Consider the following 23,837-nt stretch of genomic DNA (forward strand, 5'->3'; position numbering starts at 1 on the left):
GCCGGCTGCGGACTCCCGGCTGGGCTGGACGCCGGCGTCCCGCTCGGGGCAGCCTGGCCGGGTCCTAGTGCCCGGGTGCTCGGGTGCCGGGAGCGGGGGCTCGCGGCGGGGCTCGAGGCCCGGCACCGCACACCCCTCGCCGGCTGCGCGCCGGGCGCCCATGGCCGGCCGCTCCCTGGGGCAGGCGGTAGCCACCGTGTCGCTCTCAGTGGCCCTCGCGTCTGTGACTGTCCGGTCCGCAGGCTGCCGCGGCATCTCCGCGCCCAGGTACCCCGTTTCTAAGACGGGCTGCGGCTCGCAGACCTGCGATCTCCATCTTCCTTTCCCGTCGGATCTGTAGGCTTTGGCGGCGTACTGGATTTTGGAAAACCGATAGCAAGGACCCTTCTAGATCCCGGGCTTTTACATTTGCCCTCCTGGATAAGCCGCCAATGTTACTTCATACGTCACCAGATAGTTTAAAGAGCGTTTATTGTGTGTTGCCCCGAGTTAGGGTTATACCGAATACATAAAATGGAAACATGTATACTGTTGGTCCGAGCAGCCGACTGTGAGTGCTTTCCGTGCGCAGGAAGGCGTTGACTGGCTCCTGCTTGCCTAGACGGACTGGAAATTGAAGTGTGTGCGCAGGTGCCACGGGACTGGGAAGCTCTTTCTTTCCCCTCTCTGCTGGCCAAGGTGACGGCAACTTTATTTCCTAGTGACTTGGAAAGTTTGTAAGCCTGGCTCTGTTAAGTTCTCTGACACAGTGTCCCACCCCTTTCCCCTTGAAACACAGACAGCACTTCATCCAGGAGGCACTAAGGGTGAGAGCCAAAGAGGGAAGAGGTTAGTTTCGTGGTTCTGGGTCCGTGTGTGAGACCAAGTTTGACATTTCTGTGGATTCCCCCTTATGGGAGTGACACCTTCCTTCACCTTTTTGAAAATAGAACTACTTCTGCTGGGGTTTGCAGGCGCCCGTGGTTCCATCCATTTTCTGTATTCCTGACAATGCTCATAAACCCTCAATCAGAGGGCTGCTGTGAATTAACTTCCTTTTGTACACCTTAAGTGCGGCAGCGGATGGAGGAACTCAGCTCTCTGGAAGTCACTAGTGACATTTTTTTTGTTGTTGTTGTTGGTTTTTTACCAGAACAGTGTAGAGTTGCTTCGTGGCTGTTCTTTACGGGGAAAGGAGCTCTTAAGGCGGTGTATCTAGAAGAAAAGCCCAGGGCTAAGTCAGCAACTTTGTGTTTAGTGTCTGGCAGAGACAAGAGAAGTGTCGTCTTTAGGGGGTGGCCCCTCATGGGTTGGGCCCTTTCCCCCACCGTGGCCCTCCCTGTACGCAGCACTAATCAGATTTGAGGCTGTTTAGAAAGAGAAATTAAGAAGGTGCTGGAAGGACAGCTCAGCAGTTAGGAGCGCTTGCTGTACTTGACTTTGCCCTCAGCACCCAAGTTAGGTGTAACCTCCAGCTCCAGGGGCTCTGAAGGGCTCTGCCCATTGCCCTCACTGCGCTGGCAGGCAGAGCCCTCCCACGCGCTGACATACACATAACCAAAAACAAAATGTAAAAATACAGAACATAGCTGGTGGGGTGGGAATCTGGGAGGAATGGGAGGGGAAATATGATTAACACACACACACACACACACACACACACACACACACACACACACACGGCTCCAGTGTGAGACATCTATATGTCTAGAGTTCTCTAAGAATAAATGAATAAAAATATATTTAAAACGATTCTGCGACTCTTAACAATTAAGGGAAGTCCAGGAAGTCATAGTTTTGTAGTTATATTTCTGGTTGACCCAGTTTCAAAGATCTTTATCAGTAAAAACTACGGAAAGTCCACTTCTCATTTCCCAATAGGTTTTACCGGTGACATAAGTTTGTAGAGAAGATTATATGTTTTGTTCTTGTGCTCACATGTCACACGTGTGACCTAAAAATGAAGCCGAGGCACAACAGCGTAGAGCTTAGCATCTGCGTCTGGATTCTGATCTGCTGTGAGTGTGTGCCTCCGTAACAAACGCCAGAGCAAGGTGTGTCAGGGTCAGAGGTGTGGGCAGGGTTCCAGTGCTTAGAAGAATGCCTGGCGAGTGCGCGTTTACCTCTCATAAACTACAGCAGTGAGGGTTATCTTCAGTTCGAAGGAACAGGCAGCTATTGGATTTCTCTTTCTTTTTCTTTTTCCCCAGTCTTAGGAACTGGCCTTTCCTCTGTAAGATACATTTTATTAGTTTCCTGATTCTCATCTGTTAGGCCAAATATATTTCCTGCAGAGTTCTGTAGAGCACTAAAGACGGTTTAAGCTCTGTCTATGCGCATAATAAGTATTCTTGTTCTGAGAACCAGCACTGCCTCACATTGGACAGCAGATGTAATGAGATTAGCTCTTCTCTGTGGGAAACATGCATAGTCTAATTTTATTTTGCTATTTGTTTTTAAAATATTTATGGATTTTGTCTGCGTGCGCGTGCGCACGCGCGCGCGCGCGCGCGTGTGTGTGTGTGTGTGTGTGTGTGTACGTACGTACTTATGTGGAGCCTGGAAGATGATGCTGACAGGGTTTCTCTGTGTAGCCTTGGCTGTCCTAGACTCCTTATATAGACCAGGCTAGCCTTGAACTCACAGAGATCTGCCTGCCTCTGCCTCCCCAAGTGCTGGGATTGCAGGTGTGCACTACCATGCCTGGCTGTGTTGGATGTCTTATCACTCACTGTTTGCCTTGAGCTTCTCCCTGAACCCAGGGCTTGTGTTGTTTTTGTTTTTGGCAGGACCCTCCTGGCCCCCCCTCCTCACAGCTGGGGTCACAGGTGGGTGGGCTGCCTGGCCTACTGTCTAAGTACTGGGATCTGAACTCTAGTCCTCAGTGATCGGGAGTGGCTGCTCTTAGCAGAAGTGTCATCTCCCAGCTCCAGTATTTTTCTTAAGAAATTAAATTTATTTAGCAAAATAAGCAGTCAGGTATGTAAGTCTCCTCTTATAAGATTGGATAGCACCTTGGTACAATTCCACTTCCTTAGTCTTTCCTAAATCAGGGAACCGAGAACCTCAGATTACTCAAATATTTTTAGAATAGAATAATAAATATTTTTTCTTGTCCTATTCTGGTCCATGAAACTTATCTCTCATTTTAAAGAAGAGAACAGCGCTCTTCTAACCTCTGCTTGTTAAAAACACACATTTGGAGTTTGGTTACAAATTTTGACAAATACGTCTGTTTCACACATATTTTTGCATATAAGCTTGATTGAGTAAGGAAGATCTTTATTTTTCAGAGAATTTATGACTTGGATTTCCAGATCTGTAGCAGCTGAAGTAAGCCTGTCATCAGATAGGAAAATAATGAAAACCTACTGCTTTTATTTGTTTGTGAAGCAGTCTTGCTAAACAAGTCAGGTTGGCTTTGACTGGTGGCCTTCCTGGCTGTCCCCACTGTTGAGGAATTGCACCTTTCAGTTTGTATATAGTTAGTCAAGTCATATACCCCACTTTACACTTGTACCCAGCCTCTTAGAGGGTGTGAACGTCCCTCAGGGTGAAGAGTGCGTGCAACATAGATGAGAGTGAACATCTTACGCTCCACGTGCATCTATAGACAGACAACAGCGTGGAGTGAACCCACAGAAGGCAGGCAGCGCAAACAGCGTGGAGTGAACCCCCTGAAGGCAGGCAGCACAAACAGCGTGGAGTGAACCCCCTGAAGGCAGGCAGCGCAAACAGCGTGGAGTGAACCCACAGAAGGCAGGCAGCACAAACAGCGTGGAGTTTCTTACAAAAACATGGGCAACAGTTAATAAAATTAACTAGTGTGTGTGTGTGTGTGTGTGTGTGTGTGTGTGTGTGTGTGTGTGTACACATACAGCAGCCAGAGGTTGACTTGGATGTCTTCCTTGGCATCACTTTATTGTTTGAGATGGGGCCTTTTTCTGAACCTGGAGCGCTCCTCTGTGGGTTGGGCGGGTTGGTTACTGAGCTTTTCTTCACTTCCAGTGGTGGGGTGACAGGCATGTGCTTGCATGCCCAGCTTTTATGCCGGGGCTGGGGCTCTAACCTCGGGTCCCATACTTATGTGGCAAGCATTTTCTGACTGAGTAATCTCACCAGTCCAGATTTGGCTATTTTTCAAAATCTTCATATTTGAAAAACCTCTTGTGGATGTTACACGTTCTTAACTTGGATCTTTAATTAAAAACTGTTTTTTATTTTTAATGCTTGCGTGTGGACCTGGATGTACATATGGGTGGGGTGCCCTTGGAGGTCCGAGGCTGGAGACCCTGGAGCTGGAGTTGTAGATGGTTGTGAGCTGTCTGACTTAGGTGTTGGGGATCAAACTGAGTCCTCTGGATGAGCAATGCACACATGTAACTATCACACACATGTAACCGTGGCACACATGCAACCATCGCACACATGCAACCATCACACACATGTAACCACGGCACACATGCAACCATCGCACACATGCAACCATCACACACATGTAACCGTGGCACACATGCAACCATCGCACACATGCAACCATCACACACATGTAACCGTGGCACACATGCAACCATCGCACACATGTAACCATCACACACATGTAACCGTGGCACACATGCAACCATCGCACACATGTAACCATCGCACACATGTAACCACCACACACATGTAACCACCGCACACCTGTAACCACCGCACACCTGTAACCATCTCATACATGTAACCACCGCACACATGTAACCATCGCACACATGTAACCACCGCACACATGTAACCACCGCACACATGTAACCACCGCACACATGTAACCACCGCACACATGTAACCACCGCACACATGTAACCACCGCACACATGTAACCACCGCACACCTGTAACCATCGCACACATGTAACCACCGCACACATGTAACCATCGCACACATGTAACCACGGCACACCTGTAACCATCGCACACATGTAACCACCGCACACATGTAACCATCGCACACATGTAACCACGGCACACCTGTAACCATCGCACACATGTAACCACCGCACACATGTAACCACCGCACACATGTAACCACCGCACACATGTAACCACGGCACACCTGTAACCATCGCACACATGTAACCACCGCACACATGTAACCACCGCACACATGTAACCACGGCACACATGTAACCACCGCACACATGTAACCACCGCACACCTGTAACCACCGCACACCTGTAACCACGGCACACCTGTAACCATCGCACACCTGTAACCATCCACTCGCACACATGTAACCACCGCACACATGTAACCACCGCACACATGTAACCACCGCACACATGTAACCATCGCACACATGTAACCATCGCACACATGTAACCACCGCACACCTGTAACCACCGCACACATGTAACCATCGCACACATGTAACCATCTCACACATGTAACCACCGCACACATGTAACCACCTCACACATGTAACCACCGCACACATGTAACCACCTCACACATGTAACCACCGCACGCCTGTAACCATCTCACACATGTAACCATCGCACACATGTAACCACCGCACACCTGTAACCACCGCACGCCTGTAACCATTGCACACATGTAACCACCACACACCTGTAACCACTGCGCATATACAACCATCTCACACATGTAACCACCGCACACATGTAACCACCTCACACATGTAACCACCGCACGCCTGTAACCATCTCACACATGTAACCATCGCACACATGTAACCACCGCACACCTGTAACCACCGCACGCCTGTAACCATTGCACACATGTAACCACCACACACATGTAACCACTGCGCATATACAACCATCGCACACATGTAACCACCGCACACCTGTAACCATCGCACACATGTAACCATCGGTATTAATCTCCTCAGCCCTAATTTTCTGATTTTTAAAAGTTTTGAGGTTGAAAAGTGTTCTGGGCTCTCTGAGCTAGGCTCTTTGATTCACATACTTTTGGAGTGTTTTGAGATGCTTTTCTTTTTATCTCCTCAGAAACCCATTTCCATCCTGTGGGTTTCACCTGAGCGCCAACATCATGTCTGGTTCCAATGGTGGCAAAGAGAATTCCCACAACAAGGCCCGGACATCTCCTTACCCAGGCTCAAAAGTTGAGCGAAGTCAGGTTCCTAATGAGAAGGTGGGCTGGCTGGTTGAGTGGCAGGACTACAACCCCGTGGAGTATACAGCAGTCTCTGTGTTGGCAGGCCCCAGGTGGGCGGATCCTCAGATCAGGTGAGCAGAAAAGCGGTGGGACCTGGGTCTAAGGCTTGCAGAGGTCAGTATTCTTAAATTTCCAATTGACACTTGAAAAATCATTTTATTCCATGCTGGGTGTTGTTACATGTCAGTTTATATGTTTGCTTGAATTTACCCAAACGAAACAGTCCTTGCTTGTTTATTTGTGAGCATCTCCCTGAAGAGGCAGCTCTATTCTGGTTGAGATCGCTGTTGTTTGATTTTAAATATAAGCATCTGGTGACATCTGTTTTTGCATGTTCTAGTTGGGTTACCCATTGTGCACCTCTGCTGTTTCCGGCAGAGGTGGGCAGCTGTGTGAGATTGTGAAGACACGGGAGGGGGGGTGCGGGGGGGGCGGTAAGGAGAGAGAGAGAGACAGAGAGAGAGAGAGAGAGGAAAGTTGGGGTTGGAGGCGTAAGAAGGGAACGTGCTTTGATTATGTTCCTGGAAGTGATGAATTGGTTCATATTTTATGATTATATTCCCTTTTATTCTCTTTCTAGCTTTGCCAAGCAATAATCTACACAAATTATATGTATTTAAGAAGTTTGACTCACATGTGCACTATGAAGTCATCACCACAGTAAAAACAGCTAAATAGTCATCACTACCTTACATACAGAGCCGTCACCACCTTACATACAGAGCCGTCACCACCTTACACACAGAGCCGTCACCACCTTACACACAGAGCCGTCACCACCTTACACACAGAGCCGTCACCACCTTACACACAGAGCCGTCACCACCTTACACACAGAGCCGTCACCACCTTACACACAGAGCCGTCACCACCTTACACACAGAGCCGTCACCACCTTACACACAGAGCCGTCACCACCTTACACACAGAGCCGTCACCACCTTACACACAGAGCCGTCACCACCTTACACACAGAGCCGTCACCACCTTACACACAGAGCCGTCACCACCTTACACACAGAGCCGTCACTACCTTACACACAGAGCCGTCACCACCTTACATACAGAGCCGTCACCACCTTACACACAGAGCCGTCACCACCTTACACACAGAGCCGTCACCACCTTACACACAGAGCCGTCACCACCTTACACACAGAGCCGTCACCGACCTACACACAGAGCCGTCACTACCTTACACACAGAGCCGTCACCACCTTACACACGAGCCGTCACTACCTTACACACAGAGCCGTCACCACTTACACACAGAGCCGTCACCACCTTAACACACAGAGCCGTCACTACCTTACACACAGAGCCGTCACTACCTTACACACAGAGCCGTCACTACCTTACACACAGAGCCGTCACTACCTTACACACAGAGCCGTCACCACCTTACACACAGAGCCGTCACCACCTTACACACAGAGCCGTCACCACCTTACACACAGAGCCGTCACTACCTTACACACAGAGCCGTCACCACCTTACACACAGAGCCGTCACTACCTTACACACAGAGCTGTCACCACCTTACACACAGAGCCGTCACCACCTTACACACAGAGCTGTCACCACCTTACATACAGAGCCGTCACCACCTTACGCACAGAGCCGTCACCACCTTACGCACAGAGCCGTCACTACCTTACACACAGAGCCGCCACCACCTTACACACAGAGCCGTCACCACCTTACACACAGAGCCGTCACTACCTTACACACAGAGCCGTCACCACCTTACACACAGAGCCGCCACCACCTTACACACAGAGCCGTCACCACCTTACACACAGAGCCGTCACTACCTTACACACAGAGCCGTCACCACCTTACACACAGAGCCGTCACTACCTTACACACAGAGCCGTCACCACCTTACACACAGAGCCGCCACCACCTTACGCACAGAGCCGTCACCACCTTACACACAGAGCCGTCACTACCTTACACACAGAGCCGTCACTACCTTACATACAGAGCCGTCACTACCTTACATACAGAGCCGTCACTACCTTACGCACAGAGCCGTCACCACCTTACATACAGAGCCGTCACTACCTTACACACAGAGCCGTCACCACCTTACGCACAGAGCTGTCACCACCTTACACACAGAGCTGTCACCACCTTACGCACAGAGCCGTCACCACCTTACACACAGAGCCGTCACTACCTTACACACAGAGCCGTCACCACCTTACATACAGAGCCGTCACTACCTTACACACAGAGCCGTCACCACCTTACATACAGAGCCGTCACTACCTTACATACAGAGCCGTCACTACCTTACACACAGAGCCGTCACTACCTTACATACAGAGCCGTCACTACCTTACATACAGAGCCGTCACTACCTTACGCACAGAGCCGTCACCACCTTACATACAGAGCCGTCACTACCTTACACACAGAGCCGTCACCACCTTACGCACAGAGCTGTCACCACCTTACACACAGAGCTGTCACCACCTTACGCACAGAGCCGTCACCACCTTACACACAGAGCCGTCACCACCTTACACACAGAGCCGTCACTACCTTACACACAGAGCCGTCACCACCTTACACACAGAGCCGTCACTACCTTACATGCTGTCACTATCTTAGACAGCTTTTCCTGTGGAGAGATTATTTGCGGTCTGCTGAGCGAGCTTCAGGCATGTAGCACACTGTCAGCCGTGGTCTCTCTACAGAATCAATCCTGCGTAATGAGAGCCTCGTGTCTCTGCGGCGACATTGTCCCGTTTCCCTGCCTTATGTCCTGCTAATGGCAGCGATCTTGCTGTAGTAGAGTGTCTTCTCTTTAATGACGGTCAGGAGCTGGAGCAGCTCAGGCACCTGCTGCGCTAGTGGAGGACCTGAACCCGGGTCCGTGGCAGTGCTCAGCCATTCCTGCCTGCAGTGCCAGGGATCTCACTGATCTTATCCCCGGGCCACCAGGTACCCACATGGCACCTGCAATAAATGCAGGCAAAGCACTCAATACACATACAGTTGACCTAAAAAACTATTTTTAAAGTTATTTATCCATTTTATTTATTTATTTTATTTACTTTTTTTTTTTTTTGGTGGTGGGCATTGCTAAGTGTCAAAGTGGCCTATCACTAAGGGACATTGTCAGCCTACGTTTATATTCCAGCTCATGTATAAAGCATAAGACCGCACATACTCAGGTTTTGATGCACATATACATTTGAATGAGCTTAAACATAGCCGTGTCCTCAAACATCCTTTCTTTTAGATGAAAACATTCCAAATCATTTCTTCCAGCCTTTCGAAATAGCCTAGAAAGTCTCTGAAGTGTGCAGTAGCACCAGGAGTCTTAGTCCTGTGTAAGTCCGCCTCACTGCCCACTGTGTAGGCTGCCCCCCTGTCACCTCACTGCCCACTGTGTAGGCTGCCCCCCCCCCCCCCCGTCACCTCACTGCCCGCTGCGTAGGCTGCCCCCCATCACCTCACTGCCCACTGCGTAGGCTGCCCCCCATCACCTCACTGCCCACTACGTAGGCTGCCCCCCATCACCTCACTGCCCACTGCGTAGGCTGCCCCCCTGTCACCTCACTGCCCACTGTGTAGGCTGCCCCCCCCGTCACCTCACTGCCCACTACGTAGGCTGCCCCCCATCACCTCACTGCCCGCTGCGTAGGCTGCCCCCCGCCCCCGTCACCTCACTGCCCACTACGTAGGCTGCCCCCCATCACCTCACTGCCCACTGTGTAGGCTGCCCCCCTGTCACCTCACTGCCCACTGTGTAGGCTGCCCCCCCGTCACCTCACTGCCCACTACGTAGGCTGCCCCCCATCACCTCACTGCCCACTGCGTAGGCTGCCCCCCTGTCACCTCACTGCCCACTGTGTAGGCTGCCCCCCCCGTCACCTCACTGCCCACTGTGTAGGCTGCCCCCCTGTCACCTCACTGCCCACTGTGTAGGCTGCCCCCCCGTCACCTCACTGCCCACTACGTAGGCTGCCCCCCATCACCTCACTGCCCACTGTGTAGGCTGCCCCCCCTGTCACCTCACTGCCCACTGTGTAGGCTGCCCCCCTGTCACCTCACTGCCCACTGTGTAGGCTGCCCCCCCCATCACCTCACTGCCCACTACGTAGGCTGCCCCCATCACCTCACTGCCCACTGTGTAGGCTGCCCCCTGTCACCTCACTGCCCACTGTGTAGGCTGGCCCCCCGTCACCTCACTGCCCACTACGTAGGCTGCCCCCCATCACCTCACTGCCCGCTGCGTAGGCTGCCCCCCGCCCCCGTCACCTCACTGCCTGCTGCGTAGGCTGCCCCCATCACCTCACTGCCCACTGTGTAGGCTGCCCCCCCCCCCGTCACCTCACTGCCCACTGTGTAGGCTGCCCCCTGTCACCTCACTGCCTGCTGTGTAGGCTGTCCCTCCCCCTCCCCCCCGTCACCTCACTGCCCACTGCGTAGGCTGCCCCCCATCACCTCACTGCCTGCTGTGTAGGCTGTCCCTCCCCCCACATCACCTCACTGCCCGCTGCGTAGGCTGCCCCCCCCCCCCGTCACCTCACTGCCCACTGCATATGCTGCCCCTCACCCCCGTCACCTCACTGCCCCCTGTGTAGGCTGCCCCCCGCCCCCGTCACCTCACTGCCCGCTGCATAGGCTGCCCCCATCCCCCCACCCCCCTGTCACGTCACTGCCCGCTGTGTAGGCTGCCCCCCCACCCCCATGCCTTGTTCTATTTTCAGACTCTGGGAACTGCCCTGCCGCCCTCAGCCTCCATGAGAGCACCGTTTTCTAACTTCTGCAGTACTGAGACTGTGCCATGATGAGTTCTTCTTTCCTGTTTCACCTACCAGCTCATTGCCACCTAACATCTTATAAGCGTCTTTATTATTTTTTTTTTCTTATAAACTAGGAAGCAGACATAGTTGTATACAAAAATACAGAAAGTCTGCCATGTCAGGCTGGAGAGAAAAGACAGAAAAGAAAGCAGTGTATAACGTAGGCTTAGCTCGCCTGACCCCGAGTCTACCCTCTTCACTCTTAGTGCTGTCACACAGTCTCAGAAGGAAAAGAGCCCGGGCCTCCCTCCTTAGCAGAACCAGCAAGTGCCACCTGTGCAGTGTGGCCTGAGGGGAACAAGGGGGACAGCACTTCGGGCTGAGGGACTGAGTGTAGGCTATAGCCATGGCCTAGGACAGAGGGTATTTGCTAGTTGTTTTTCTAGTTCTAGTTCTCATGGGTTTTTGGTTTTGGTGGTGAATAGGTGTGTAAAAATATATTTGATACAGAAAGTGTAAAACATAATGTAAAACCTCACAGGCTCTGTTCTGGATGTGTGTGCAAACTGTCCAAGTTCAACACATGGTGTGGCCTCTGGGTCTGGTTAATTTTGGTCTTGTTTTAATTTATTTACAAGTTTTTTTCTTTTTCTTTCTTTTTTTTTTGTTTTGTTTTTTTGAGGCAGGGTTTCTCTGTATATTCCTGGCTGTCCTGGAACTCACTTTGTATATCAGGCTGGCCTCGACCTTAGAGATCCTCCTGCCTCTGCCTCACAAGTGCTGGGATTAAAGGTGTGCATAACAACACCTGGCCTATTTGCAAATTTTAAAATACTGTTTATTACAAAGTGTTCTGTTGAGGCATAGACTCATTTTGTGCCGTGAAGCGCGGTAAAGAAGTGCAGGTCAGGTCAGGGTCTGCAGCGCTGGGTTTTAGTGTGTAGTTGATGGGATGAACTCATCCTTTGTGAACTTTGATAATGTGAATATTTGACAGTATTAACCAATGTGCATTAAATTAAAGTTCCTTTGAAACTAGAGATTTCAGTGTTCAGAAGGAATCTTAGGTATGGAATCTTGCGGGAGGCAGCAGCTGCTTGGCGTGGCCGTGACACCTCTGGTTGCTGGTGCAGTGCAGATGGTGGTCGCTTGCAGGAGGGCTCCTCCCTGCTGCCATGTCTCTGTGTTCTGCTCTTTCCTCCCAGAGCCTGCTTTCATTGAATAAGAGGATTTGTAAACCAGAACTCACTCTTAAATTTGTACTGTTTCAAAGATACTGTTTATTTTGAATAACAGTGAGTTATATTGTTCGGCTGTAGGTGATATTTAATTATTATTTCATTTGCATTGTCATTCTAATTGCAGTGAAAGAAACTTTTCTCCCAAATTTAATGAAAAGGATGGGCATGTTGAGAGAAAGAGCCAGAACGGCCTGTACGAGATCGAAAATGGAAGACCCAGGTAGGTGCTGGGAAGAAGGAGCACAAAGGCTCAGAGGGAAGGACAGGTGTGGCACTCTTAGTGTGATTGTGAGTGCCCGATGTAGTGCGGAATTTACACATGTGAAGTTCTTAACTTGTCACAGAACCCGGTGTGTGCGTGTGCATGCTTGTCTGTACACGTATTTTATGTTTCATTTAACAGAGAATAAGGAAGAAGGTTAGCAATTTGAAACAACTGCTAAGTGAGACAGGACTGAAATGTATCGCTTCATAATTTTATCTGGAAGGTTGATATAATTGAATCAATTATAAGAAGGGTTAAAATTTATGTTTTCAATGGTTATTTACCAAATGAGCTAATGGCTTAAAGTGAGAATTTATCCAAACACGTCAGACATGTAAGACTGAAAATAAAACTTTGCTGGGAATAAGATTGCTCATTGGGTAAGATCGCTCCCAGGCTGAGCCCCACCTGCCTGGGATCCCTGGGACTCACGTAGGGGAAGGAGAGATTGACTCCTGTAGGTAGTTCTCTGACACACCCACACTCTCACATGCACACATGCAGGTACACACATACACACACACACACACACACACACACACACACACACACACACTAAATGTGATTGAAAAGACAAGTCAAACCCAGCAGTGTTAATATCAAGGCTCTTTTTGTTTATCTCCCATTCCTGTCTTTCTGTGAATTTGAGAAAAAAAAAAAAACAAAACCTTGTCAGTTGGCCAGGTGACTCTTTAAAAAGACGCTTGTGAATTTAGTACAAATATTATGAGAAGTCACTCAGTTTCAACAGCAGCAGCAGGCATAGGGCATGAGTGTAGATGCATGCCACCCACAGTTTTTTCTGGTTGTATATTAAGAAGTCAGTTAGGGGCTGGGAAGGTGGCTTGGAGGATAAAGCTCTTGTACGGGCTTAAAGACAGCAGCTTGGACCTCCAGAGCCCATACGAGGGCCGGGCAGGCATGGTGGCTGCCTTGGCCTGATGTTAGGGTATCCCAGGGGCAAGCTGGCTAGCTGGGCTACCTCAGACTGGCTGGTCGGCCTCCCTCAGTAAGCTGGAGGCTGCTGATGGAGACACCTCGTTCCTCCAAATGTACACGTGTACCTGCCTGCACATATCCCAATGTGTGCGTGCACGTTGTATCAAGCTAGATTAAAAAAAAAATGAACACATCCAATTGATTGTATGTAATTGGTGATCTTTTTTCTTTGTTCCTTAGGAATCCTGCAGGGAGGACAGGACTGGTTGGTCGGGGTCTTTTGGGGAGATGGGGCCCAAACCATGCTGCAGACCCCATTATCACCAGGTGAAAACTCAGTAAGGTGCTTCAGTAGCAGAGAGCTAAGTGATCAGAAAAATGCAAATGTTAGCTGTGCGCACACGTGTGTGTGTGTGTGTGTGTGTGCGCATGTGTGTGTGTGCATGTGCGTGTGTGTGTATGTGCGTGTGTGTATGTGCGTGTGTGTGTATGTGCGTGTGTGTGTATTTGCATGTGTGTGTGTGCATGTGTGTGTATGTGCGTGTGTGCGCGTGTGTGTGCATGTGTGTGTATGTGTGTGTGTATGTGCATGTGTATGTGCATGTGTGTGTGTATGTGCGTGTGTATGTGCGTGTGTGTGTGTGTGTGTGTGTGCGTGTGCGTGTGTGTGTGTGTGTGTGTGTGTGTAGGTATAAAACCACATGCTTGTGCATATAAAAGTACAAAGCTGTGGTTTTAGCTAGGCATTGTGGCCTATATTTGTAGCCCTCATACTTGGGAGACTGAGATAGGAGGATTGCTATGAATTTGAGCCTGGTCTCAAAACCTCAAAATCAGTCAGTCAGTTAACCAAGCTGTGGTTTTATGTTGTGGCTGTGTGCCAAGCATATCTGCCAGGCATCCAACCTACTGCCCACAGGCTGCATGCAGGATGGCCAGCACATGACACCCTGACTTAAAGTATGAGATGACTTTCAGGGGTGGGGACTGGAGAGCCCTTTTCTCAAGCTAGACTTTGTAAATGACAGTCACATTGCAGTGTCAGAAGTTTGGAGACACCTGGCAGATATTTATGAAAACTTTTTTCTGGCACTGAGGAGGTACTTTAGAGGGTATAAAAAAGTATAAGAATTAAGGTTTTGGTCATTGAAGAGCAAGGTTGGAAACATGAAATAAAAACCACAAAATATAAGTAAGTGCAGTCATGCCTTGCTCAGCACTGGAGTCATGCCCACGGAAATGCATCACCAGGTATTTCCTCACTGTGTGCTTGCCACACCGTGTTCTTAGACAAGCCGAGAAGACGCAGGCCTACTGATGCAAGAGACTTCAAGACACATGAGGCAGCTGGGATAATGTTCTCTGAGGAGAAGGGGAGGGAGATGTGGGGGCAGAGAGCATGTGGGTGGGACTGGGGAGAGGAGAGGGTGGGGCCTGTGATCAGGCTATAAAGTGATTGAATAAATAAATGGGGGAAAAACAAAACAAAACCCTGTTTTTAAATTGAATGATTTTAGGTAAGTGAGGACTTTGTCACAGGTGTAAACTGGAACCGTTGCTGTTTTCTGTCCCTGCTCCCAGGTGGAAAAGAGATGAGAGTGGGAATAAAATCATACATCCTGTCTCTGGGAAATACATCTTACAGTTTGTTGCAATAAAAAGGAAAGACTGTGGAGAATGGGCCATCCCAGGGGTAAGCATGGCTGCCATCTGCTGACTGCTGTCACTGCTCAGTGACTCCCTTGCTGTGAGGCTCCTGTGACGGGGCTGCTCCTTCATGCCCCACCATGCAGTTTCATTGTCACCAAGTTTAGGCTGATGTAAGGCTTTCAGAATTCAAGTACAATTCTAACATCTTTGGAAAAGAGCTTTTGGCAAGGTCGAGGCTCATGCTCTGCCCTGTGCACTTGCTGCTGGCTGATGGAGTCCAGGCTCTCATCTTGAAAACAATATTTCCCTCAGCCATATTTACCTCAGAGAGGTAGCCTGAGAATGTTTGGCACACAGTTGGCACTTGCTATGTAAGGCCCATCTCAGTACCCTACTCTAAACTCAATGATATGTTTGTAGTATTATTTATTGAATCCGTATAGTTTTTTAAGGTAATAAAAAGATACCACTTGCTACAGACTTTTCCTTGAAATTCCATGTCACCACCAGCAAGAGTGCCATTGATATATGAGGTTTTGCAGTTTCTGCCTATTGGGAGGTGGGGTGTTTGATGTGAAGATGACTCTTTACAAGTGTACAGCTGTGGTGTAAGACAGGACGGAGGGAAACGCTGTAGCTGGCCCAGGCCTAGGCTGCTAGTGTGAGACAGCGCACCCAGCTTCTCTCATGCCAAGTGCAGTGACACAGTAATGCCTCCTGCCGTTTTATTGTCACTCAAAGTTCTGACCAATGACGCAGCTATTGTCATGGATACATTTTTGGAGCTGTTGATCTCCTCAGTTGACTATGTACCTTTGTCAGTTAGCATTGCAGATGTTGAGGTGTGACCGAGCTGCATGACCCGACAGCCCTGTCTTCTGTTACCTCCCTGGAAAGGCAGGCAGTGTAATAGCTGGCCAAGTTAAATGCATTTTATGCTAATAGATGATAAATGAAAACCTAAAGGGAGACAGAAAGTGAAAAGTGGCTGAGAGTTGCAGTCTTAGCTGGAGAGGGCCTTTGGGGAAGGTGACATTTAAATGCCGTTGTGAAGGAACTGAGTGAGTAGTTTCTGTGGAGAAACCCATGGACGCTGGGGTTTTGGACAAAACGAACAGCGGGGGCAGCAGCTCTCAGAGGGACGCGCTTGTGCTGGTGCATTCTGCAAACAGAAGAAGTCGTGGCTGCAATGAAGTGAACGATGCGGGGAGAGCATTGAGACCTGTGTGCTGTTTCCTGGCCTTCAGGCCTTGTGTTTGAGTTTGGAAAGGATTAAGAAATGGCTTTGCCTGCTCCAGTTTGCCATGGCCTAACCCTGTACTGATTACTGTACGCGCTGTCTTTCTCGGCTGCCTGTGCTGGAAACCAGTGGGTTAAGAAGGGCTTCTCACAGGGGTGGGATCGCTGTTGTGGGCACATCCAGTCATCCGTGTGTCTTGTGCTACTCAGTCAGTGTGTGTGGAGTGTGCGAAAGCTGACCACTCTTAACAATGTGACTAGGGCATGGTGGACCCCGGGGAGAAGATCAGCGCCACGCTCAAGAGGGAGTTTGGCGAGGAAGCCCTCAACTCCTTACAGAAGTCCAGTGCTGAGAAGAGGGAGATCGAGGAGAAGCTGCACGCGCTCTTCAGCCAGGAGCATCTGGTGGTGAGGAGCTCCCGGAGGCTCGGTCCTGGTGGGGCTTGGCCTGTCCGCAGGGACTTGGGACTGGCCCCAAAGCACTATTGCTTAGGGTTTTCTAGCCTTGCTTCAGCTCACGGATCATATACTACTTCCCACGTGAGTTTTCTTTAGCTGAGGTCTGGACTCACGACAAACAAGCTGCTTTTTTACATATTGAGAGTCCATTAAAGAGATCGCTTTATTGACATACATTCAACTTGCTGTGACAGGCCCTGCACGCTTTAGATTTTTTTACGTCTTTTTTTTTTTTTTAATTGCTAGCCACTTAAGGTTTATGCCTGTGTGCCTGTCTTGTCTACAGACCACAGGAAGCATGAGAGCGTCAATAATGAAATGACAGATTTTCTTTCTCTTTGACTGTCATTTGGGTGCTTTTTGCTCCAGAATTGGGATCTTTTACATTTGTTTTCTTAAGGGTTGTAACACAGCACAGACTGGTTAAATATTTGCTATGTAACCTGGGCTGTCCTCAGGGGTGTGTGTGTCTGTGTGTCTGTGTGTGTGTGTGTATCTGTGTGTCTGTGTCTCTCTGTGTGTGTGTGTGTGTGTGTGTGTGTGTGTGTGTGTGTGTGTATGTGTAGGGTTGGCTGACAGGTCAGTAAGCCTCAGGGATCCATGGGTCTCCTGTGTGTGCCTAGCATTCTCCTTGCTGACCGAGCTCTGTCCAGCCCCAGGCTGGGTCTCCTGATTGCTTGCTGAGCCTTTGTGCTATCTCTGCTGTCTCACCGTCTCACGTTTGTACTGGGTGACTAGAACTTGGTTCCTTCTGCTGTTAGTAAGCTTTACATTTCAACTAGATTTACTTATGTATTTCTTAGGTTTATCTAGAATAATAAGCCCTTCAATATGTGAAATTATAAACACAGCACATACTAAATGTAAGAAATGTTTGTGTTATAGAACCTTTGTAAAAAGCACATCTCCAGCTGACTTTCTCAGTTTCCCCTCGGTGCTGTTGAGCTTGGGGCACCAGCACACTAAGCGTGTCCCTTCAGTAACCTATGCTCCCAGCCCCCTGGGACTCAGGATTTTGTGAATGTTAAAGCTGCCTCAAAAGAGAATACTGTCGCCTGAGAGATATAAAACAAGCCTGTGAAGCTCGGTTAAGGTCTATGCTATTTACATTTCTTTGCAAGCATTTGGGGTGGGGTAAACACAAGTAATACCACAAAATCTTAACCTTTTAAAGTGTCCAGGTCAGTAGTGTTAAGTGTAGCAGGAAGCGTTAGCATGAATTAAGGAAGCGAAGGAAGCTCGCCTTCTGCTTGCTCTGGTCTCACCCTAGCCTGGTGTTTTTCTCTCCTCTTTTGCAATTAGATATATAAGGGTTACGTGGATGACCCTCGGAACACTGACAACGCGTGGATGGAGACCGAGGCCGTCAACTACCATGATGACACAGGTAGCTTTGCACTTAGCGTGTCGCGCTGCCTAGAGCCGTAGGACCAGCTGAAGCCCAGGTGTCTGTCTGAGTCTCATCAGCTCTGGAGTGCAGCGCTGCAGACCAGCTGGCTGTGCTTATCTACACCTGAAGGTGTTAGGATTACAAGAGTATTTAGAACAAAGCCTGTGACGTTTATCAGTAGTGACTAAATGTCTTTACTTTGCTGATGGTACATGAGGTCTAGATTTATAGGGTAAAATAGTGCAATTTAAAGCCAGTGTTCTTTAGTACAGTTACTAAACTGTGAGCAGCTGTGTGAACAAGAGCAAAAGCACGTGAGGTAGGAAACGGCGTTTACAGCCATCCTGTTGTATGACGTATGGTCATCTCGGCTCAGCCGTGGGCCTGCCACGTCTGTAATCAGTGTGTGCGGTGGAGCACGTCTTTCCCTGAGGTTTTAGAGACAGTCTCTTCCCACAGAGGAGGAGGGACCCTGCTGTCTTCAGAACAGTCAGCTCTCTCCTCAGAACGCCCTTTCTTATTAGCTGGGTGGGGTCTCAAGCGTTTGGCAGTCACCTGTAGTGGTGGACAGACGCCATCTTTCTGAGAACTTCCTGTTCTGGCTCTTTGTTGAGCTGCCTACTCTTATGCTAATCAGGTGTCCTGGACCAGCCGCTCCTTTCCTGAGCTCCCAGGACTTGGGTCTTCCCCTTCCTGTCTTTCTGAGGCCTTGGGGACTCCAGCAAGTCTGTGTCCATTGAGGCCTGGGGGGACTCCAGCAAGTCTGTGTCGGGTCTCTCAGGGTTAGGGTTAGGGTTAGGGTAGTTCCAACAAGACGCTCAGTGCATCTCCTAGTGCAGGAACTTAGAAACGCAAATGGAGTTTAGAATGGGTTTCTACAGCCTAACTGTGAGATGAAAAACAAATGACCTATTCTCCAAAGAGCAAAGGTGTATTATCTACCCAGTGGGTGGTTGATCTTTCTTTCTCTGTAAAAAGAAAATTATTTGCTCATAAATCCTAATGTGTTTTGCTTTGCCTGTATAGATTGGCCATGGTTTATCTAACAACAACAACAACAACAAAAACCCTGAAAACAAAACAAACAAACAAAAAAACTAAGGCAAGCAGAGCTGTAAAGGCTTTATGTCTGTCTGGGAAGGTGTGGCTGCATTTACTCCCTGTGGTAGCTGTGGGTGTCAGACCTCTGCTCCCCTGGTCTTACCGACTTGCCTTCCCCACACCTCTGTGTGTCTCTTAGAGACTTTTGGTAAGACCTAAGGTGTGCCCTTCTTCATAGCATACTTGTACGCGAGGGTAGTAAGTGGTGTGTTTCAGACTAGTTGCTGTTCCCCGTTCCCTGATGTAATGGGTTTTCTACCCAACAGGTGGCCCACGTGTGTCCCCGTGTTCTTTGCTGGATCTGAGAACTGTTTGTTTTCAGTTCAGCTTTCTTCATATTAAAGTGAGAGAGGTGGCTGTTGAACCCTGTATTTTTAAATACTAAACAGTTTTGTTTTGTGTGATATATCAAGTGATCAAAGGAAGTCTAGATGTCATTCATATAAAACATGGGCACCAGGGGACGGACCCTTTAGGTCCTGCCAGCTGTGTGTCTCTCAGGCTGTGCAGTGTGTGGTGGATGTAGAGCAGGCATGTTAGCTGCCCCTGGCACTTAGTCCCTGTTGTCAAAACATTATCTTCTGAGAAGGACTTTCGTTGGCTTACTGTAGTGGTGATTTCTACATAGGTAAAGCAATGGAAACTTACTGAGAAAGGAGATGACGTAAAAAAGAAATATAAAACCACAACCTTTAATTAACGTCTTGCCTTGGCTTCTTCCAAACTGTGAGCTTCACAAACAGATGAGAGATGCTTAAGCTGCAGGCTCTGTTCTGTTGCTTGGTATTTCACTTAAAAAGATATTCTGGGCACTGTTTGATGGTGGCATCCATCAGCTTTGGTTATTGTTTGTTTGGTTGGTTTTTAGATAAGCTTGCCTCATAGCCCAGGCTGTACTGACTCACTGTATAGCCCAGGCTGTACTGACTCACTGTATAGCCCGGGCTGTACTGACTCACTGTATAGCCCGGGCTGTACTGACTCACTGTATAGCCCGGGCTGTACTGACTCACTGTATAGCCCAGGCTGTCCATGAACTCCTGCCTTTGACTCCCAAACACTAAGGTTACAGCTATGGCCGGCCATGTCAGGCTCAGTCAGCTCCATGTTTAATGACTGTGTCACTCTATTGTGTAACACTGTCATTCTTTAACCTGTGTCATAAAGGGGAAAGGTTTGGTTCTGTCCATTTTTAAGACGAGATACAGGTGCAGTGGTGCAGCAGTTAAGAGCACTGTCCGCTTGTCCTAAGGACCCAGTTTCAGCTCCCAGCACCCGTACTGTGGCTCGTGAGTGTTGTCTATAACTGCAGTTCTGGGAACCCAGTGTCTATAACTGCAGCTCCGGGGGACCCAGTGTCTATAACTGCAGCTCCAGGGGACCCAGTGTCTATAACTGCAGCTCCAGGGGACCCAGTGTCTATAACTGCAGCTCCGGGGGACCCAGTGTCTATAACTGCAGTTCCGGGAACCCAGTGTCTATAACTGCAGCTCCGGGGGACCCAGTGTCTATAACTGCAGCTCCGGGGGACCCAGTGTCTATAACTGCAGCTCCAGGGAACCCAGTGTCTATAACTGCAGCTCCAGGGGACCCAGTGTCTATAACTGCAGCTCCAGGGGACCCAGTGTCTATAACTGCAGCTCCAGGGGACCCAGTGTCTATAACTGCAGCTCCGGGGAACCCAGTGTCTATAACTGCAGCTCCGGGGGACCCAGTGTCTATAACTGCAGTTCCGGGGGACCCAGTGTCTATAACTGCAGTTCCGGGGGATCTAGGGCCGTCCTCTGACCCCTTCCTGCACCCGCCACACGCGTGGTACACATACATACATGCAGACAAAACACCTATACACATAAAAATAAATAAAAGTTAAAGAACATAGTTTAAATATTAAATGTTTATATACATACATAAAACATACGTTGCCTTAAATAGTTTATTCTCTTTTTCCTTTGGATTTTTTTTTTTTTTTTTTTTTTTGAGACAGAGTCTTATTTATGTAGCCCAGGCTGGCTCTGAGCTAAGGACAGTAGATCCCCCTCAGTCCTCTGGGACTCTGGGGTTGCTGCTGTAGGCCATCACACCTTGTTCACTGTAACTTTTATTTTTAGCAGTTAGGATTTTACCCAGAGCTTCAAGTTTGCTGGGCAGGCACTGACTGCCGAGCTGAACTGCAGCCCTGTAAACTACTTGAATCTGCAGTGCTTGGAACACAGTCTGGTACATAAGCCTTTCTGACTGCTATTGATTAATGCTCACAGAGAGAATTCATTTTCCAAAAAGTGGGTAAACACTGTCAATTTGTCCTATAGAAATAGCCTAATGACATTTATAAATGTATAAATTTAATTATAGACATATTGTATTATAGTTTCTGGTTTGGCATCCAATTGTATAACTTAAAACTATAAAACGAGTTATAAATATGCTTTTTGGGTGTCTTATATTTAATTCTGTAATCCTTCTGGAATTTAGTTTTATAAAGGATTTTATATAACATAATATCTCTTTTTCTCTTTGTCTCTGTCTCTCTGTCTAAAGGAAAATAGTCTTTAAAAAGAAAAGCTTTGTTCCTTCCTTTCTTTTTTTTTGTTTTTTGTTTTTTGTTTTTCAATACAGGGTTTCTCTGTGTAGCCTTGACTGTCCTGGAACTCACTCTATAGACGAGACTGGCCTTGAATTCAGAGATCCACCTGTCTCTGCCTTCCAAGTGCTAGAGTTAAAGGCGTGCGCCACCACCCATCTGAGAAAAGCTTTCTTATTGATATTTAATCTACTATTTCATCTAATATTTAATCAACTAAAGTTTAGGCATTTTGGAATATTCTGGTTTTTAATTCTTTGGCCACCTAATAACAGTGATGATTTGTAGTTTGTCTTTTACTGCGGTGTGGCTTCTTCTTTCTTCCATCCTTCTGTTCTTCCACCCTGTCAACCCCTAACACCAGATAAGAGAGGAAAAAAAGTAGAGAGGAAAGAAAAGAAAAGGGGAGACATTATTGTCAGACCACTTCCTGCTGATTAGCTGTGTCGAATTCCTTGGGGCGAGTTCGACCTTGGCCGTCAGATTGGCTACTTTCTTATTTGTCCTTTGCGTATGACTACTTAACAAACCATGACCGACAACAACAACCAACCACCAATCCCCCACACCTCTCGTGTCCTAGCACTTATACACCCTTGGAAACGTTCCCAGAATTCAAACATCACACAATCACAGAAACTATCCGAAGCTGGCAAAACCACACCTCTGCCAGAGCAGGAGGCAAATCATAGTCAGCTGCTGGGAAGCAGCCCCACACCCACACCTCGCATCCCACACCCTGCACCCCACACCTCACACCCCCCACCCCCCACTCCGCACCTCACACCCCATACCCCACATCCCATACCTGGATTAAAATGAAAACATGTTCTTAGACTGTTGCGGTGTTTTTAAAGAAACCAAAATTCTAAAATTGTCATTACAATGATTTTAATCTCATCTTTATTAAGATATAGAATTGCATTGAGAGACTGGAGTAAACACGCCCCCTTCTTTGGTGCTTGTCTTTGGAAACAGGGGAGACCATGGACAATCTCACCCTGGAGGCTGGAGATGACGCCGGGAAGGTCAAGTGGGTTGACATAAGCGACCAGCTCAAGCTCTACGCCAGCCATGCGCAGTTCATCCAGCTCGTGGCAGAGAAACGGGATGCGCACTGGAGTGAGAACTGTGCTGCTGACAACCACGGGCTATAGCCTGTCCCTGAGGCCAGAGGCCAGCAGCCTGCCCTGCAGACAAACAGTGTCCCAGAACTCACAAAGGCCACTCAGAAACATTTGCAACAGTGTAAAATGACTGACTATTATGAAGAACACTGAATTTCCAGCGTTCTTCTCAAAGGGATAAGAGACTGTCAGATTTTGTATGTATTTAAGCATGTTTGAACAAATTTAAATACTAATGTTCTTTGAAGAATTGTAGTTACAATAAAAATGAAGCCAATAGGTGGGGACTTGTGTTTCTGGTTCTTCCTGTTAGCTTTCCCTACTGCCCTTCTGAGTAGAGGTGTCCTGCTGATGTGGACATCTTTTGGAGGGTGTCACCTCACATGTGCAGCCAATGCCCAACCCTAACCCAACCCCAACCCCAACCCCAATCCCAACCCTAACCCTAACCCCAACCCAATCCCAACCCTAACCCCAACCCCAACCCTAACCCCAACCCCAATCCCAACCCTAACCCTAACCCCAACCCCAATCCCAACCCTAACCCTAACCCTAACCCCAACCCCAACCCTAACCCTAACCCCAACCCCAACACTAATCCTAACCCCAACCCTAACCCTAACCCTAACCCCAACCCTAACTCCAACCCTAACCCCAACCCTAACGCTAACCCCAAACCCAACCCTAATCCTAACCCTAATCTCAACCCCAACTCTAACCCTAACCCCAACCCCAACCCTAACCCTAACCCTAACCCTAAGCATAACCCCAACCCTAACCCTAACCCCAACCCCAACCCTAACCCTCCACATGGTGCTGGGAATCAAACCCTGTCCTGGAAGAACAGCTGCTCAGCCATTTCTCCAGCCCAAATTACCAATTTTAGAATGGAATTCGATATCCCATTATCTATATATGTCT

General features: G+C 48.6%; 1 protein-coding gene across 1 annotated transcript; it reads left to right on the plus strand.

The window, feature by feature from the left end:
- Positions 1-107: 107 nt before the first annotated feature.
- Nudt9 (nudix hydrolase 9) lies at positions 108-22,982 on the plus strand. The gene is made up of 8 exons (XM_051170632.1): positions 108-267; positions 5,990-6,229; positions 12,287-12,382; positions 13,607-13,693; positions 14,948-15,059; positions 16,517-16,663; positions 18,017-18,101; positions 22,768-22,982. Exons 1-8 carry the CDS (start codon positions 161-163, stop codon positions 22,944-22,946), a joined length of 1,053 nt encoding a protein of 350 aa, XP_051026589.1. The 5' UTR covers positions 108-160; the 3' UTR covers positions 22,947-22,982.
- Positions 22,983-23,837: the final 855 nt, after the last annotated feature.

The sequence above is a fragment of the Acomys russatus genome, chromosome 28 (assembly GCF_903995435.1).
Source record: "Acomys russatus chromosome 28, mAcoRus1.1, whole genome shotgun sequence".
NCBI classification, from domain to species: Eukaryota; Metazoa; Chordata; class Mammalia; order Rodentia; family Muridae; genus Acomys; species Acomys russatus.